Here is an 18,432-nt window from a genome sequence, read left to right on the forward strand (position 1 = left end):
ACTTTTAGCCTAAAAAAAATGGGCTGAAAATCTCGGCGTTCAGTAGCCGGCAGCACTTTGGACACAGCGGACATGTGCTGCGCCCAAAGCGCTGCCAATTACTGAACGTGTGCACTTACCCTTAGAAACTGTTTCAAGGAAAACTTTCGCTCAAAGATGCAGGAAGACAAACTTCCCATCCACTATGGGTTTCTTAATTTTGTGCTTTATTAATCTCCATCAGTGCTCGCTCACACTAGCAAACAAATTGGAAGAGTGCAATCTGATAAAAAAAAATATTTATTCAATGAGGCAGAGCGGATTTGCATATTTTTTCTTACATGTCTTCAGAATGAGGGGAAAAAAGAAAAGGAAAAACCACATGCCATTCGGACCATCAGTATAGCATATGATTTTTACAGGTACATTACAATTCTATAGCATTGGAAACTGTAAATGGTCTTGTAAAAGATTAATAGCTACTGAGTAAAATAAAAATAAAAAGGAGATTTTTGTGTACTCACCGTAAAATCTCTCTTAGCCTCTAATTGGGAGCCTCTAATTGGGGGACACAGGACCATGGGTTTTATGCTGCTGTCCACTAGGAGGCGACACTATGCATAATCTGAAAAAGATTAACTGTGGCTCCTCCTCTGCAGTATACACCCCTGGACGGCTTCAGCCTTCTTCATTTTTGTGCAAAAGCAGTAGGAGGAACGTACCATGAATAACATAATTATGCCTGTAAGAAGGCAACCATGTACGAGTTCAAGAAAACAGTATGAGAACTCAACAGTTACAACAGCCCGGAAAGGGCAACAGGGTGGGAGCTGTGTCCCCCAATTAGAGGCTAAGAGAAAGAGATTTTATGGTGAGTACACAAAAATCTCCTTTACTCTGTCACCTCATTGGGGGACACAGGACCATGGGACGTCCTAAAGCAGTCCCTGGGTGGGAAGCAATGGACGAATATTGTGCAGACAGGGCCCTATACTTAGGGCACCGCCGCCTGCAGAACACGTCTACCCAGGCTCGCGTCCGCTGAGGACTGGGTATGAACCCTGTAGTGTTTAGTAAACGTGTGTAGGCTAGTCCAAGTGGCCGCCTTACACACTTGTTGTGCCGAAGCCTGGTACCGAATGGCCCAGGAGGCCCCTACCGCCCGTGTAGAGTGTGCCGTAATACCGGCTGGAAGAGGAGAATTCTTAAGGCGATAGGCCTCTTGTATGGTGGATTTGATCCACCTGGCAAGGGTAGCTTTGGAAGCTGGCAGACCCTTGTTGCCGCCTTCCGGAAGGATGAAAAGAATCAGACCTCCGGAAGGACGCAGTCCTAGACACGTATATACGCAATGCCCTGACGAGGTCAAGCGTATGCAGAGCCTTCTCCACTCTATGAACCGGAACCGGACAAAGGGATGGTAGTGAAATTTCCTCATTGAGGTGGAAGTTGGACACAACCTTCGGAAGGAAGGATGGGACCGTACGAAGAACTACCTTGTCCTGGTGAAAAGCCAGGAAGGGCCGTCTGCAGGAGAGTGCTGTCAGTTCAGACACCCTGCGTACCGAGGTGATTGCCACCAGGAAAACCACCTTCTGGGAGAGAAGGCGGAGCGGGACCTCCTTAAGGGGTTCGAAGGGTGGTCCCTGCAATGCTGTCAGGACCAGGTTGAGGTCCCACGTTTCTAGTGGTCATCTGTAGGGGGGAACCAATCGGGAAACCCCCTGAAGAAAAGTCCTTACTTGCGGCTTTGTAGCAATGCGCCTTTGAAAAAGCACTGAGAGGGCTGACACCTGGCTCTTAAGCGAGCCCAATGACAGCCTGGCCTCCAGACCCGATTGGAGAAAACCAAGTACTTTGGGTAGGGAATAAGGGAGTGGGGTCTGGCCACGAGATTCGCACCAGGAAAAGAAAGCTTTCCAGGTACGGTAATAGATCTTGGCAGAGGCTGGCTTCCGTGCCCTGATCATGGTTCCAATGACGTCCGGCGAGAGCCCTGCCTGGGTTAGAACCCAGGTCTCAAGGGCCACGCCGTCAAATTGAGAGCCCCTGAGTTCTGGTGGTAGAACGGGCCTTGTGATAGAAGATCGTGGGGTCGGGGAGACGCCAGGGGGCGTTTGCTGTAAGTTGTACGATGTTGGCGTACCATGTACGTCTGGGCCAGTCCGGTGCAATAAGGATGGTTGGAACTCCCTCTTGATCGATCTTCCTCACCACTCTGGATATCAGGGGGAGAGGTGGAAAAATGTACAGAAGCTGGAACTGGGTCCAGTCCTGAACCAGGGCATCTGCTCCGAGTGACCACGGATCGTGTGTTCTGGCCATGAAGTTGGAGACCTTGGCATTGAAGTGGGATGCCATTAGGTCCACATCTGGGGTCCCCCAGCGATGGAGGATATGTGGAGGATATGTGACACTTCTCGCATCACCTGGGTACTGCGGGTCCCCCCTTGGTGATTCACATATGCCACAGCCGTGGCATTGTCCGATTGTATTCTGATGCGAGAGGCTGCCAGTAAGTGATGAAAGGCCCTCAAAGCCAGGAGAATGGCACAAATTTCCGCTTTTGACTGCCAGGTCTTGTCCGACCTTTGCGTTGATCGTGAGTTGTCCCTGCGTGGGGAACGGTTACGATTTTGAGCTGGACGTGAGAGACGGACCAGCCCGAAGAATTCCAAAAGGATCGGAATCGAGTTTGGTTACGCTTCTTGTAAGTGCGTTTAGGTTTCAGTTGGGGAAGAGATGTACTCTTACCCCCCGGTGGCGTTGGATTTCATCGTGTCCAACTGTTCACCAAAAAGTCGCCCACTGAGGTAGGGGGAGGTGCGTGGGGGATTTTGAGACTGCGTTGGCTTTCCATTCCCGCAGCCAGAGGATACGCCAAATTGTGATGGCGTTTGATGCTATCCCCGCTACTCCCCTTGCTGAATCCAGAGCTGCATGAAGCATGAAATCTGCTATGACTGCTATTTGAACCGCTTGGTCCAACAGCTCAGGAGCGGATGCTTGGAGGCCAGCTTGTAAATTTTTGGCCCAGGCCAGAATGGCCTTGGCAGCCCAAACTGAAGCGAACGCGGGAGCCAGGGATGCCCCTGCGGCCTCGAAAATTGAACGAGCCATGCGTTCTACCTGCCGGCCTGCTTCGTCCATGAGGGTTGAGCTATCTGGCAGTGAAAGAAGGGTCTGTGCTGCTAGTCTAGAGACTGGGGGGTCCACTTCGGGTGGGTCTGTCCACTCCTTGGTATCCTTCTGCGGGAAGGGGTACCTCGCCTCCAGATATTTGCGATTAGCGAATTTTCTCTCAGGCTGTGAGAACTGCTTTTTAAGTATCGCCTTAAACTCTGGGTGGTTAGAGAAAACCATAGGCGGCTTCAGAGGTCCTTCAAAGGAAATCTTGTGTTCTGGGGCCTCTGGTGGCGGATCAGAAATGTCCAGCACCAGATGGATGGAAGAGATTAAGTCCTCAACTAGCGCTGTATTGCTAGGGGGGATTGGGATCAGGGAACCCTCCGTTTCCTTGTCTGAGTCAGAGTCACAGATGCCTTCCGAATCCTGTGTATCACTGAGGCGTCCCCTGCTGGGTGAGCTGGGGAGGAGGCCTTCTCTGGTCGGGGATTGCGGAGATCTGCATTGTCTCTCCCTAGAAGGGGATGACCGAGTGCTATGGGATGACGTAGATGGACTGTGGGTCCGCTTGCGTCCTGACTTAGACGTGGATATGCCAGGGTCGTCCTGTCCCTGAGTCAAGCTATCCCTTTGCTGGGTAACGGTCATAGCCGAGGCATGACCCTGCTTCAGGCTCTACAATGTGGAGGTTAGGTTATCTATAGACTGCGTCATAGATTGTGACATCTGAGTGACCCATTCCGGCGTGGCATTAGACACCGAAGCATTGGCAGGGGCCTCTTGGGGCTCTGACACAGTAGTCTGAGTGCAGTCCTGGCAGTGTGGGTACACACTGCCGCTGGGAAGAGCGGTCCTGCAGGCTGTGCAGAATGCATAATAGCAGTCCTGCCTGGTTCTCTTGGACCTTGAGCCCGGCATAGTGCAGAAGGGCTGCTATGCAGAGAACCTTACAGGGGTAGCTATGCAGAGGTCCCTATAGGGGAGCCTTATAGGGAATGTGGATTATTATTATTATTATTATTTCACAGCCGAGTAAAACAACCCAGTTGTGATCTTACCCCACCAGTTTGCCCCTAGGTCCAGCGCCGAAGATCCACAGTCCTGTGTCCCCCGGAGACTGGCTGGCCTGGTCCTGCTGACCGGGAGATGCAGGGTTAATCCTTGCTGCAGTAGAAATGGCCGCCGAGGAGAAGAGGCAGGGGGAGAAGGGGGCGGAGAGCTGAGAAAAAAGGCGGCAAAGCTGTGTAAAAACACACCCTTTCTGTCTCGATCCGCCACTGTAGAGTGTCATATTTGTCAACCGGGGGGCGGGCCGGGGGGCAGAGAGGAGGAAGCGGCTTCAGCTACGCCAAAGCTGGGGCCTAAATTAGATGCCTGATGCCCAGAAGGGCTCCAGGCCAACGCAAAAGTCCGGGAGGGGGTCGGATCTGAACCGGCCCCCCCCCCCCCCGGATTTAAAGGCAGGATAGCGGTGGGGCTCTAAGCGGAAGGGGGGCCCAGTGAGGGGTCCCCCTGAGGCAGTATAGAGCTGGTGCTGCCGCAGAGACAGGGGCACAGGGGGCCCTGTGTCTGTGCCATGCCTGCCTGCACTCCCCCCGGCCCCAACAGGAGCCCGCAGCTGGGCTGGGTTAACTTGTCCACTCAAGTTTAGAAGTGGCTCCTGATATATACAATATTAAAAACATATGGAGAGGAGGAGAAAAAAAATAAAACTCGAGAGCTTATCAAATGGCAACTTGTTGGACAGGAACGTATATATGTATTTAGCACATAAAGTTAAGAAGTCACATGACGGTGTTTCTCGAGAGCAACACAGAAAAGGACAGTCGTGAAGATATGTCTTTAAAACGAACTCGTTGTGTCAGATAACACTATTTATCTGCAGATATAGGGTTAAAGTGCAGGTTAATAGCGTTTGGAAGGGGCTTGGTTGCAGTACTGAGTGTGTGGCACGTGGGAGTAAATGGACTTCATTTCTTCGGGGACCCGCCAGCTTTCAGTCATGCAAGTGGGCATGTAGCAATTACAGTCAAATAAAAAAGGCAGCACACTGCAGCGCTAAGACATGCAAACATGAAACATGAAAACTGAACTGCAATACTGCACTAGAAATATGAAAAATGAGAGCGTTTAGCGCATAAAAATGGCCAATTTTATGTGTACCTGATAGCCCCTTTACGGCATCTCTCTTATATCAGGTCCTACGCTTGCCTACCTCGCTGAGAATAAACGTCTCCATGTGAATGGGTACCTGTGAAAAACCTCTTCCTAGACTCATTCTCTCTCTCTGTGGAGGGGTGCTGGACCTGCTGTAATTAAAACACCTGAGGCTAGGAGGCGGAGTGCTCAGTCAGAAGGCTAAATAGGTTCAGCACCTGTTCACACTTAGTCTATGTATGGATGTGACGGTCAGTTTTTTCAAATATATTATTTAGCCTTCTGACTGAGCACTCCGCCTCCTAGCCTCAGGTGTTTTAATTACAGCAGGTCCAGCACCCCTCCACAGAGAGAGAATATGAGTCTAGGAAGAGGTTTTTCACAGGTACCCATTCACATGGAGACGTTTATTCTCAGCGAGGTAGGCAAGCGTAGGACCTGATATAAGAGAGATGCCGTAAAGGGGCTATCAGGTACACATAAAATTGGCCATTTTTATGCGCTAAACGCTCTCATTTTTCATATTTCTAGTGCAGTATTGCAGTTCAGTTTTCATGTTTCATGTTTGCATGTCTTAGCGCTGCAGTGTGCTGCCTTTTTTATTTGACTGTATATGAGTTGGTTACTCTAGGTTCAGCACCTGTTCACACTTAGTCTATGTATGGATGTGACGGTCAGTTTTTTCAAATATAATGTAGCAATTACAGTCACCGCTAACAGAACTGAGAGCGGTAGCTGAAAGCACACCCTGGTACTGATTGACAGCCAGCTCTGCACCGACGCACTGCATAGCTGGCTGTCAAAGTGCCAGGTCGAGCTTACAGCTGCCACCATCAATGCTGTGAGCAGCGACTAGCCATATCGGAATGCCTCTATGACTGAAAGCCGGCAGCTCTATGGAGAAATAAAGTTCATTCACTTTTGGAAGGCTATGTTACAACAAACTACTGAGCAACATTTTCACTTTTGGAAACTTAAAGTGAACCTGTCAGAAGGATTTTGCAAAGTAAACTACAGACACTGTTAGGCTGGGATTGTTAAACTGAATAAAATTATATTTGGGGTGAAGAAACCCATCCTGTGGTTCTTTTTTTGTAATCAGTGAGAAGTTTGCAGCTAATGCTATGCTCATGCTCTGGGGTGGGACTGTAGGCAGAGTCTTTTCTTCGTTCTCTAGGCCAGAAAACCAAGGAGAGATCTGCCCACAGGCCGCCCCTGAGCACAAACAGTCTGTCTCTATGATGAGGAACATGTTTGTGATTTCTGCAAGGACAAGAGATTTCCCGTTCTCACATCGAGCAGAGAAAAGAGAAAAATTTACTGGGTAGAAAGGCAAAACGAGCAATTGTAAGTACACAGTGCAATATATTGATTCCTCATTATATGAAGGGTATAAAAACTTTGATGGAAGGAGTGCTTCTTTACATCTAAATTGTGATTTTTGCTTTAATGTCTGTGGTTACTAATAGAGTTGAGGGAATAGGTTCTGAAATTAATCTGAAATTGCCATATTGATACTCTATTCGTGCCGAACTTATGTTTGACGATCATTTCCGAACATATTTGCTCATTTCTACTCCCATTGACTCTAATGGCATTCGGCTATGTTCGGCGAATATTGCAAAAACCATATTTGCCGGCGAACGTAATCCGAACCGAATATTGTAAAATTCTCTCAACTCTAGTTACTGTGCAGAAGACATCCAAAAAGAGAGCAGACAAGTAGAAACATATATTTAGCTATAATGGCAGAGGACCTCGGTGAAGGGTGGCGGCAGCAGCAGAGTGAAAGTAGTCCTGTCAGCATGAGTCAACAGTTTCTGCTGGAAACCACCAGACCTTATTTACAGACACTACAACAGTGCAATGTAACATGTCCTTACCTGGCTTTTTTCTGCCCTTGTCATGGCCTAGTTGCCCCAAGTCATTACAGCCACATGTGTAGACCGTCCCGTCGTCCAGTACAAACACAGTATGTCTGCTTCCACAGCCAACGTCCCGAACGGATTTGTTGGAAAAGAAGTCGCATCTTCTGGGCTCTGCAACGATTTCTTCATCAATTCCTCCTAATCCCAGCTGTCCGAAGGAAGCATTTCCCCAGCACAACATGTTTGTTGGGTTTCAAATATCAGTGATATTCCAGGATTGCGGGCGGAGAAGGCTCTCTCAGTGATAGGACATTGAAGTGCTGCAAAAAACTGTTTTAAAAAAAAAAATACATAATTTCAGCATCCATATAGGAGTATGAAACAAGAGGTCTACCTACCTACAAGCCCCGAGAGGCCTAAAACAAGCCAAATAAGAAAGACTAGTCAGCTGTATGTGCAAACGTTAAGTATCGGCAGCAGAAAGGCCTGCTGCAAATACATACTGAAGAATTGGCAGCAAAAAAAAACATGCATTTTTTTTGCCACTGTTTTTGTGTGTGTGTTTGACACATTTTTTCCTCAATCATCAGAATAGGTGAAAAACGCTGCAAATGCTAAATTAATTGACATGCTCTAGATTGAAAAAGCTTCAAATCTGCGAGGAAAAATTAAGCAACATGTACGTGAGATTTCAGAAATAGTCACTTTGCCGGGTCTAGGAAATGCTTCAGTGTTTGTGACAAAACTGCAGAAGCAGAAAAAAAAAAACACGACAAACGCAGCAAATACTTAATGTGCGCACATAGCCTTAGGCATTGTTCTCACAGCATTTGTTCAGCTTTTTTTCTGCAGCCAAAACCTGCTCTCTTTGCAGTAAAAATGTTTTTCGACATGTTTGATGTGTTTTTTGGGTGCGAATTACATGTGTGCTTTGTCTACAGTACATGTTTAACCCCTTAGAGAGAGACAACGTTCACCTTCATGACTATTGTATACACAAAGGAATCACTGCAGTCATAGGGGTGAACACAAACTAAATGCCGGACATGTCATGGGCGACAGCACATAACCGCGGGAAGATATTCGGATGAGAACGGAAATTATTCTTCACATTTGATGTTTAATTATTATGAGTCAGATTGTACAACTGGAGTTAAAAAAAAATCCTATAAACCCCTAATCACCCTTCTTTCCCTAGTATATTTCTGTGAAAAGAACTAAGCACAAGCAATCTCACGCAGATCTATGACACTCAGGATTCGAAAAAGGGGTCGTCAGTACATGTGTGTGTGTGTGTGTGTGTGTGTGTGTGTGTGTGTGTGTGTGTGTGTGTGTGTGTGTGTGTGTGTGTGTGTGTGTGTGTGTGTGTGTGTGTGTGTGTGTGTCTTGAAAATATCCGGATGCTCCTGGGGTATCGCATGAGTTACCTAATAGAAGTTGAGCAGCTAAGACGTGAGAGGGAGCAGGTCAATATAGAGCTGCGGGAATTGGCAAACAGATTGCCACCACCTTCAACTTGCGGTATAGAGAGACGAAGAGGTTCTCTAAAGATTCGAAGTCCCCAAGCTAACAGGATATAGAGATACAGGGAAGAACTGCTCTTCAGGCAATAAAGACCATGGTAGAAGGTGGCCTGATGAAACAGGCAGAAGCAGTGGTGCCTCAGTTAGCTCAGGGTTAAGTGACCTCAGCAGGAGATCCTGTAGCAGACGAGGTGACAAGGGTTCAATAACAGGCCCTGACTTAGACAGACGGTTTGACTGTCAGGGACGACTGAGAGGGGTCTCTCGTCGGTTAAGGACAAGTGCCAAGCCCCACGGCTTTAGGCAGAGGGGGGAGGTATGTAGCATAGCTAAAGGGTGTCTAATCGACGGAATGGTATGTATCACAGAGAAGGCTTGTCGCTGTGATGTGACCCGGAGTGTTTTCTGTAATGCTCATAAAGTAATAAGGAATTGTGTAGTATATATGGGTCCGGGTTACGGGTAGCTATGAGAGATGGGAGGGTCTGGCTACCCATATACCTCACCCCTGGGTAAGGGGCATAACCATGCCTGTCTATGTTTGTGTCAGGACCTGTGGTGATGTCACAACCACATGTCTAATCATGTGATGGGTTCTGGGTGTGGTTTCAGGCTACTTAATGGAGGTGTGTTTGGCACATGAGAGTGAGTGTGGGAGTCTGTCATGGTGGACAGATTTCCATGTGTCCAGGGCGGACACTACAGACAGGAGTCTGTATGTGTGGAGGGGCAAGCCTCCACAGTGTGTTAAGGCTTCAGGACTGAGCCTGAAGGAACGGACATTTGTTTCCCTATGCCTGAGCCAAAGGCTATTTGTAAGACTGTTTACCTTATTTTGCTGACTTACCGTATATACTCGAGTATAAGCCGACCCGAGTATAAGCCGACCCCCCTAATTTTGCCACAAAAAACTGGGAAAACTTATTGACTCGAGTATAAGCCTAGGGTGGAAAATGCAGCAGCTACCGGTGAATTTCAAAAATAAAAATAGATGCTCCATACCATTCGTTATATGCCATATATAATGCTCCATACCATTGATTATTGCCCCATATATTATCCATATATAGCTGTGCCATATAGAATGCTCTGCACCGTTCATTATGGCCCCATAGATGCTCCATATAAAGCTGTGCCCCATATACAATGCTCTGCACCGTTCATTATGGCCCTATAGATGCTCATTATAAAGCTGTGCCATATATGCTCTGCACCGTTCAGTTTGGCCCCATAGATGCTCCTTATATAGCTGTGCCCTATATGCTCTGCACCGTTCAGTTTGGCCCCATAGATGCTCATTATAAATCTGTTCCCTATATGCTCTGCACTGTTCAGTTTGGCCCCATAGATGCTCCTTATATAGCTGTGCCCTATATGCTATATGGAGTGGAGTCCATATTCATTTCTCTAATGAGCGGTCCCACGTGACCGCTGTACAGGGGAAGAGCTGTGGCACCCGGAGACCGTGTGACGGGCAGGGGAGCGTCAGGATCGCCGGGACTAGGTAAGTATGCCTCAGCGCTCTCTCCCCCTCACCCGCCGACCCTGCCACAGACCGTGACTCGAGTATAAGCCGAGAGGGGCACTTTCAGCCCAAAAATTTGGGCTGAAAATCTCGGCTTATACTCGAGTATATACGGTAAATGGTTTATGGAGCGAATAAACCTACATGAACACTGAAGAGAATGTGCCTCCTGTTTCATCCTACGCATCTGAGCGAGTGAACCCCTACAATAAATACCACCGTTCAGTTTGGCCCCATAGATGCTCATTATAAAGCTGTGCCATATATAATGCTCTGCACCGTTCAGTTTGGCCCCATAGATGCTCCTTATATAGCTGTGCCCTATATGCTCTGCACCGTTCAGTTTGGCCCCCATAGATGCTCATTATAAAGCTGTGCCATATATGCTCTGCACCGTTCAGTTTGGCCCCCATAGATGCTCCTTATAAAGCTGTGCCCTATATGCTCTGCACCGTTCAGTTTGGCCCCCATAGATGCTCATTATAAAGCTGTGCCCTATATGCTCTGCACCGTTCAGTTTGGCCCCATAGATGCTCATTATAAAGCTGTGCCCTATATGCTCTGCACCGTTCAGTTTGGCCCCATAGATGCTCCTTATAAAGCTGTGCCCTATATGCTCTGCACCGTTCAGTTTGGCCCCCATAGATGCTCATTATAAAGCTGTGCCCTATATGCTCTGCACCGTTCAGTTTGGCCCCCATAGATGCTCATTATAAAGCTGTGCCATATATGCTCTGCACCGTTCAGTTTGGCCCCCATAGATGCTCATTATAAAGCTGTGCCCTATATGCTCTGCACCGTTCAGTTTGGCCCCATAGATGCTCCTTATAAAGCTGTGCCCTATATGCTCTGCACCGTTCAGTTTGGCCCCATAGATGCTCCTTATAAAGCTGTGCCCTATATGCTCTGCACCGTTCAGTTTGGCCCCATAGATGCTCATTATAAAGCTGTGCCCTATATGCTCTGCACCGTTCAGTTTGGCCCCATAGATGCTCCTTATAAAGCTGTGCCCTATATGCTCTGCACCGTTCAGTTTGGCCCCCATAGATGCTCATTATAAAGCTGTGCCCTATATGCTCTGCACCGTTCAGTTTGGCCCCCATAGATGCTCATTATAAAGCTGTGCCATATATGCTCTGCACCGTTCAGTTTGGCCCCCATAGATGCTCATTATAAAGCTGTGCCCTATATGCTCTGCACCGTTCAGTTTGGCCCCATAGATGCTCATTATAAAGCTGTGCCCTATATGCTCTGCACCGTTCAGTTTGGCCCCATAGATGCTCCTTATAAAGCTGTGCCCTATATGCTCTGCACCGTTCAGTTTGGCCCCATAGATGCTCATTATAAAGCTGTGCCCTATATGCTCTGCACCGTTCAGTTTGGCCCCATAGATGCTCCTTATAAAGCTGTGCCCTATATGCTCTGCACCGTTCAGTTTGGCCCCCATAGATGCTCATTATAAAGCTGTGCCCTATATGCTCTGCACCGTTCAGTTTGGCCCCCATAGATGCTCCTTATATAGCTGTGCCATATATATGCTCTGCACCGTTCAGTTTGGCCCCATAGATGCTCCTTATATAGCTGTGCCTTATATGCTCTGCACCGTTCAGTTTGGCCCCATAGATGCTCCTTATATAGCTGTGCCATATATATGCTCTGCACCGTTCAGTTTGGCCCCATAGATGCTCATTATAAATCTGTTCCCTATATGCTCTGCACTGTTCAGTTTGGCCCCATAGATGCTCCTTATATAGCTGTGCCCTATATGCTATATGGAGTGGAGTCCATATTCATTTCTCTAATGAGCGGTCCCACGTGACCGCTGTACAGGGGAAGAGCTGTGGCACCCGGAGACCGTGTGACGGGCAGGGGAGCGTCAGGATCGCCGGGACTAGGTAAGTATGCCTCAGCGCTCTCTCCCCCTCACCCGCCGACCCTGCCACAGACCGTGACTCGAGTATAAGCCGAGAGGGGCACTTTCAGCCCAAAAATTTGGGCTGAAAATCTCGGCTTATACTCGAGTATATACGGTAAATGGTTTATGGAGCGAATAAACCTACATGAACACTGAAGAGAATGTGCCTCCTGTTTCATCCTACGCATCTGAGCGAGTGAACCCCTACAATAAATACCACCGTTCAGTTTGGCCCCATAGATGCTCATTATAAAGCTGTGCCATATATAATGCTCTGCACCGTTCAGTTTGGCCCCATAGATGCTCCTTATATAGCTGTGCCCTATATGCTCTGCACCGTTCAGTTTGGCCCCCATAGATGCTCATTATAAAGCTGTGCCATATATGCTCTGCACCGTTCAGTTTGGCCCCCATAGATGCTCCTTATAAAGCTGTGCCCTATATGCTCTGCACCGTTCAGTTTGGCCCCCATAGATGCTCATTATAAAGCTGTGCCCTATATGCTCTGCACCGTTCAGTTTGGCCCCATAGATGCTCATTATAAAGCTGTGCCCTATATGCTCTGCACCGTTCAGTTTGGCCCCATAGATGCTCCTTATAAAGCTGTGCCCTATATGCTCTGCACCGTTCAGTTTGGCCCCCATAGATGCTCATTATAAAGCTGTGCCCTATATGCTCTGCACCGTTCAGTTTGGCCCCCATAGATGCTCATTATAAAGCTGTGCCATATATGCTCTGCACCGTTCAGTTTGGCCCCCATAGATGCTCATTATAAAGCTGTGCCCTATATGCTCTGCACCGTTCAGTTTGGCCCCATAGATGCTCCTTATAAAGCTGTGCCCTATATGCTCTGCACCGTTCAGTTTGGCCCCATAGATGCTCCTTATAAAGCTGTGCCCTATATGCTCTGCACCGTTCAGTTTGGCCCCATAGATGCTCATTATAAAGCTGTGCCCTATATGCTCTGCACCGTTCAGTTTGGCCCCCATAGATGCTCATTATAAAGCTGTGCCCTATATGCTCTGCACCGTTCAGTTTGGCCCCCATAGATGCTCATTATAAAGCTGTGCCATATATGCTCTGCACCGTTCAGTTTGGCCCCCATAGATGCTCATTATAAAGCTGTGCCCTATATGCTCTGCACCGTTCAGTTTGGCCCCATAGATGCTCATTATAAAGCTGTGCCCTATATGCTCTGCACCGTTCAGTTTGGCCCCATAGATGCTCCTTATAAAGCTGTGCCCTATATGCTCTGCACCGTTCAGTTTGGCCCCATAGATGCTCATTATAAAGCTGTGCCCTATATGCTCTGCACCGTTCAGTTTGGCCCCATAGATGCTCCTTATAAAGCTGTGCCCTATATGCTCTGCACCGTTCAGTTTGGCCCCCATAGATGCTCATTATAAAGCTGTGCCCTATATGCTCTGCACCGTTCAGTTTGGCCCCCATAGATGCTCCTTATAAAGCTGTGCCATATATATGCTCTGCACCGTTCAGTTTGGCCCCATAGATGCTCATTATAAATCTGTTCCCTATATGCTCTGCACTGTTCAGTTTGGCCCCATAGATGCTCCTTATATAGCTGTGCCCTATATGCTATATGGAGTGGAGTCCATATTCATTTCTCTAATGAGCGGTCCCACGTGACCGCTGTACAGGGGAAGAGCTGTGGCACCCAGAGACCGTGTGACGGGCAGGGGAGCGTCAGGATCGCCGGGACTAGGTAAGTATGCCTCAGCGCTCTCTCCCCCTCACCCGCCGACCCTGCCACAGACCGTGACTCGAGTATAAGCCGAGAGGGGCACTTTCAGCCCAAAAATTTGGGCTGAAAATCTCGGCTTATACTCGAGTATATACGGTAAATGGTTTATGGAGCGAATAAACCTACATGAACACTGAAGAGAATGTGCCTCCTGTTTCATCCTACGCATCTGAGCGAGTGAACCCCTACAATAAATACCACCGTTCAGTTTGGCCCCATAGATGCTCATTATAAAGCTGTGCCATATATAATGCTCTGCACCGTTCAGTTTGGCCCCATAGATGCTCCTTATATAGCTGTGCCCTATATGCTCTGCACCGTTCAGTTTGGCCCCCATAGATGCTCATTATAAAGCTGTGCCATATATGCTCTGCACCGTTCAGTTTGGCCCCCATAGATGCTCCTTATAAAGCTGTGCCCTATATGCTCTGCACCGTTCAGTTTGGCCCCCATAGATGCTCATTATAAAGCTGTGCCCTATATGCTCTGCACCGTTCAGTTTGGCCCCATAGATGCTCATTATAAAGCTGTGCCCTATATGCTCTGCACCGTTCAGTTTGGCCCCATAGATGCTCCTTATAAAGCTGTGCCCTATATGCTCTGCACCGTTCAGTTTGGCCCCCATAGATGCTCATTATAAAGCTGTGCCCTATATGCTCTGCACCGTTCAGTTTGGCCCCCATAGATGCTCATTATAAAGCTGTGCCATATATGCTCTGCACCGTTCAGTTTGGCCCCCATAGATGCTCATTATAAAGCTGTGCCCTATATGCTCTGCACCGTTCAGTTTGGCCCCATAGATGCTCATTATAAAGCTGTGCCCTATATGCTCTGCACCGTTCAGTTTGGCCCCATAGATGCTCCTTATAAAGCTGTGCCCTATATGCTCTGCACCGTTCAGTTTGGCCCCATAGATGCTCATTATAAAGCTGTGCCCTATATGCTCTGCACCGTTCAGTTTGGCCCCATAGATGCTCATTATAAAGCTGCCCCATATGGAATGCTCTGCAGCGTTCAGTTTGGCCCCATAGATGCTCCACATAAATCTGTGCCATATATAACGCTGCTGCTGCTGCAATAAAAATAACAAAACACATACTCACCTTTCTTGCTTGCAGCTCCCCAGGCGTCCGGTCCCGGCGTCTCCGCACTGACTGATCAGGCAGAGGGCGCCGCGCACACTATATGCGTCATCGCGCCCTCTGACCTGCACAGTCAGAGCGGAGAGACGCCGGGAAGATGGAGCGGCGCCCGGCGTGTGGATCGTGGACAGGTGAATATGCAATACTTACCTGCTCCCGGCGTCCCGCTCCTTCCCCCGGACAGCTGGTCTCCGGTGCCGCAGCTCTTCCTTTATCAGCGGTCACTGGCACCGCGCTGATTAGAGAAATGAATAGGCGGCTCCACCCCTATGGGAGTGGAGTCCATATTCATTTCTCTAATGAGCGGTCCCACGTGACCGCTGTACAGGGGAAGAGCTGTGGCACCCGGAGACCGTGTGACCGGCAGGGGAGCGTCAGGATCGCCGGGACTAGGTAAGTATGCCTCAGCGCTCTCTCCCCCTCACCCGCCGACCCTGCCACAGACCGTGACCCCTACCCCTACAATAAATAAATAAATAAATATATATATATATATATATCTCTATCTCACACATTTTACTCAAAAATATACCTATAAAAGAGAAAAATCAGACCACATTTTGCAGTGGTCTCTTAATTTTTGCCAGAGATGCATGTATACATATATATTATAATTATTTTTGTTATCACTATTGCTTAAACCTTTTGGCTATGTGCACACGTTGCGGAATTGACGCTGTGGATCTGCAGCAGTTTTCCATGCGGTGTACAGTACCATGTAAACGTAAGGAAAACAAAGTCAGCAGTGCACATGCTGCAGAAAAAAACGCGAGGAAACGCATCAGTGTTTTTTCCACAGTATGTCAATTCATTGTGCGGATTCCACAGGTGTAAAACCGCAGGTGGAATCTGCACAAAAAACGCGGCAAATCCATGGGTAATCCGCAGTGCGGTTTACCTGCGGATTTTGCAAAAAACTGTGTGGAAAAATCCGCACACCAATCCGCAACGTGTGCACATACCCTTTCATTTTTCTTCCTCTATTTCTAAAAGCAAGGCCTTTTTTCCCCCCCATTGACAGTAGTATGAGGCCTTATTTTTTGCAAACGTTGTAGTTTTGAATTACAGTATTATGTACCGAAAAACAGGAAAAAAAAAATCAAGGTAGATTTTTTTTTTTTTTTTAATTTAAATCAAACTGCTGTTGCTTTAGTGCTTCACTTTGCAGGAAAGGTGACAAGGTAGCTTTTAACATTTATTTTTTTGCACTTTTCCATTATAAAAAAAACCCTCCCAAAAATAACATTGGTTTTGGTCACCATATTCTCAGATCCAAAACCTTTGTTTAGAATTATGTTGAGAGAGCTGCAGGGGGTCTTGTTTTTTTTGCAGAATGATCTTTAGTTTTTATTAATGCAACCTCTTTTTCTTATCTTTTAGGATACATCGGGGGCTTATGTACAGCATTCCAGAATGCTGTAGATAAGGCCCTGATGATGGTGGGCTTAGCTCACCCTCGATTTTGGGGGTGACAGGTTCCCTTTAAGGGCATCATTGGGATGGAGGGTTTATGGCTCTGAATGATAATGGGGCAGTCTGGGAGGCTTGTGAGACCTGACAAGTTCCCCTTAAACCCTGTAGAATAGATTCAGGTATATTCTCGGGCAGATCCAGAACATGTATAATTCATTCCCGTCAGTAACCGAGTGCACTGAATCCTGATAATAAGACGTGATTACGAACCGTGAAAAGAGAGTGGTGTCACACAAAATAGTTACTAAATAACATTTCCGACATGTCTACTTTAGGACAATTTTGGAAACATTTTTAATGTTAGGAAGTTATAAGGGTGAAAAGTTGACCAGCAATTTCTCTTTTTTCCAACAAAATGTACAAAACTTTGTTGTTTTTTTTTTAAAGGGATCACATCACATTTGAAGTCCAAAAGTGATGACGCCATTCTAAAAACTGCACCCCTCAAGGTGCTCAAAACCACATTCAAGAAGTTTATTAACCCTTCAGTTGCTTCACGAGAACTGAAGCAATGTGGAAGGAAAAAACATTAACTTTTTCCCCACAAACAATTTACTTTTCACAAGGGTAACAGGAGAAAGTGGACCCCCAAAAGTTGCATCATCCTGTATGCTTTCCCTGCTAGTTATAAGTATCAGTTGTGCTGTTATTTGCCCAATACTTACCCAAATCATTTGTATTCTTATAGTTTTACCACATTTCAATACCTGTTACCAATAAACAAGTTAGACTACAGAGAACAGTCTGCTTATTTTGGAAGACAGAAGTGGTTTATGCTGTATGTTGGATCACACACCGTATCAACGTGTATGAAGACAGAACAGTAAAACGGAAGCTAGACGCCGGGATGATAGTAAAGGGAGACTAGACGCCAGCGATAGCAAATACCACTTACGCAGCCGCTTGTACCACACCGCACTGCCTGCAGATACCGCAGCGGCCGCCATACAGTCACAAATACCAAGAGTGCAGCCCACCAAGCACCACACGTCTCAGTCCACGCTGAAGTCACCCCTACCCGCTCTGAGACGTCCTACAGCCTGCAAACGGACATAAAATGTCTGCAAGTCAAACATCTTCACTCAGGACGAGGTTCCAAACAAGCCGCTCTAGCAAGTCTTCCTCGAAAGGGTCTGTCACCCTCGCCCGAGCAGAAGCTGAGCCGGCGAAAGTAAGATCCTCCTTCGCTGCACAAGAGATGCAGTTAAAGCTAACACAAGCAGACCAAGAAGTAGAAAGCGCCCGCCTGCAAGCAGAGCAAGAAGCAGAAAGAGCCCGCCAAGAAGCAGAAAGAGCCCGCCTGCAAGCAGAGCAAGAAGCAGAAAGAGCTCGCCAGCAGCAGCCGCAATAGCCAAAGCTGAGTTTTTAGAAGCCGTGGAGTTTCCTGAATCCGAGCGAGGCAGCGACATACGCGGACCAGACCTTGATCATCAGGACCCTGCTCAACGCGTCTCAGAATATGTCCGCCAACATCCCAAAATAGAAGACAACTCTGATCCGTTACACCAACCAGCCTATACAGATTACCAGAGATCCTTCCTCCAAACACCGTACTGGAAGCAGGAAAGTATACTGCGAAACGACATTGATCACCACTACCGTCTTACGGAACAGAAGGTACGGCCTCCGCCCAGACTGACAGGGACACCCTTCGCCACTGAACGGGTTTACACAGACTTTCCTAAGCCAGAAGCTCCTACCAGGTATGAGGATGCACCACAAACACCGCATAACAACAGCACGCACACCAGCTCACGTCGGCACTGACTCAGCCACTATGAACTTTGCAAGGTTCTTTACCCGCCGGGAGCTGGTGACCAAGGGACTTGTAAAGTTCACTGATCGAGCTGAAAGCTACAGAGCACGGCGAGCCTCTTTTCAGAATGCCATCAGAGACTTGCATCTTTCCAGTAGTGAAGAGTTAGATCTACTGGTTAAGTGGCTTGGGAGCGAGTCAGCTGA

The 18,432-nt window shown here is 47.7% G+C and overlaps 1 protein-coding gene across 5 annotated transcripts in view; it reads right to left on the minus strand.

The window, feature by feature from the left end:
• Positions 1 to 18,432, minus strand: part of HERC4 (HECT and RLD domain containing E3 ubiquitin protein ligase 4) — a 158,131-nt gene that overhangs the window by 121,875 nt on the left and 17,824 nt on the right. For all 5 annotated transcript variants that reach the window (XR_013214511.1, XR_013214510.1, XR_013214512.1 and 2 more), the window contains exon 2: positions 7,146 to 7,460. Coding sequence is in view for 2 of the 5 variants with exons in the window: in XM_077258985.1 (XP_077115100.1) it covers positions 7,146 to 7,371 (226 nt within the window). In the remaining 3 variants the exon portion in view is untranslated. The remainder of the gene's footprint in view (positions 1 to 7,145; positions 7,461 to 18,432) is intronic.

The sequence above is a fragment of the Ranitomeya variabilis genome, chromosome 4 (genome assembly GCF_051348905.1).
Source record: "Ranitomeya variabilis isolate aRanVar5 chromosome 4, aRanVar5.hap1, whole genome shotgun sequence".
NCBI classification, from domain to species: Eukaryota; Metazoa; Chordata; class Amphibia; order Anura; family Dendrobatidae; genus Ranitomeya; species Ranitomeya variabilis.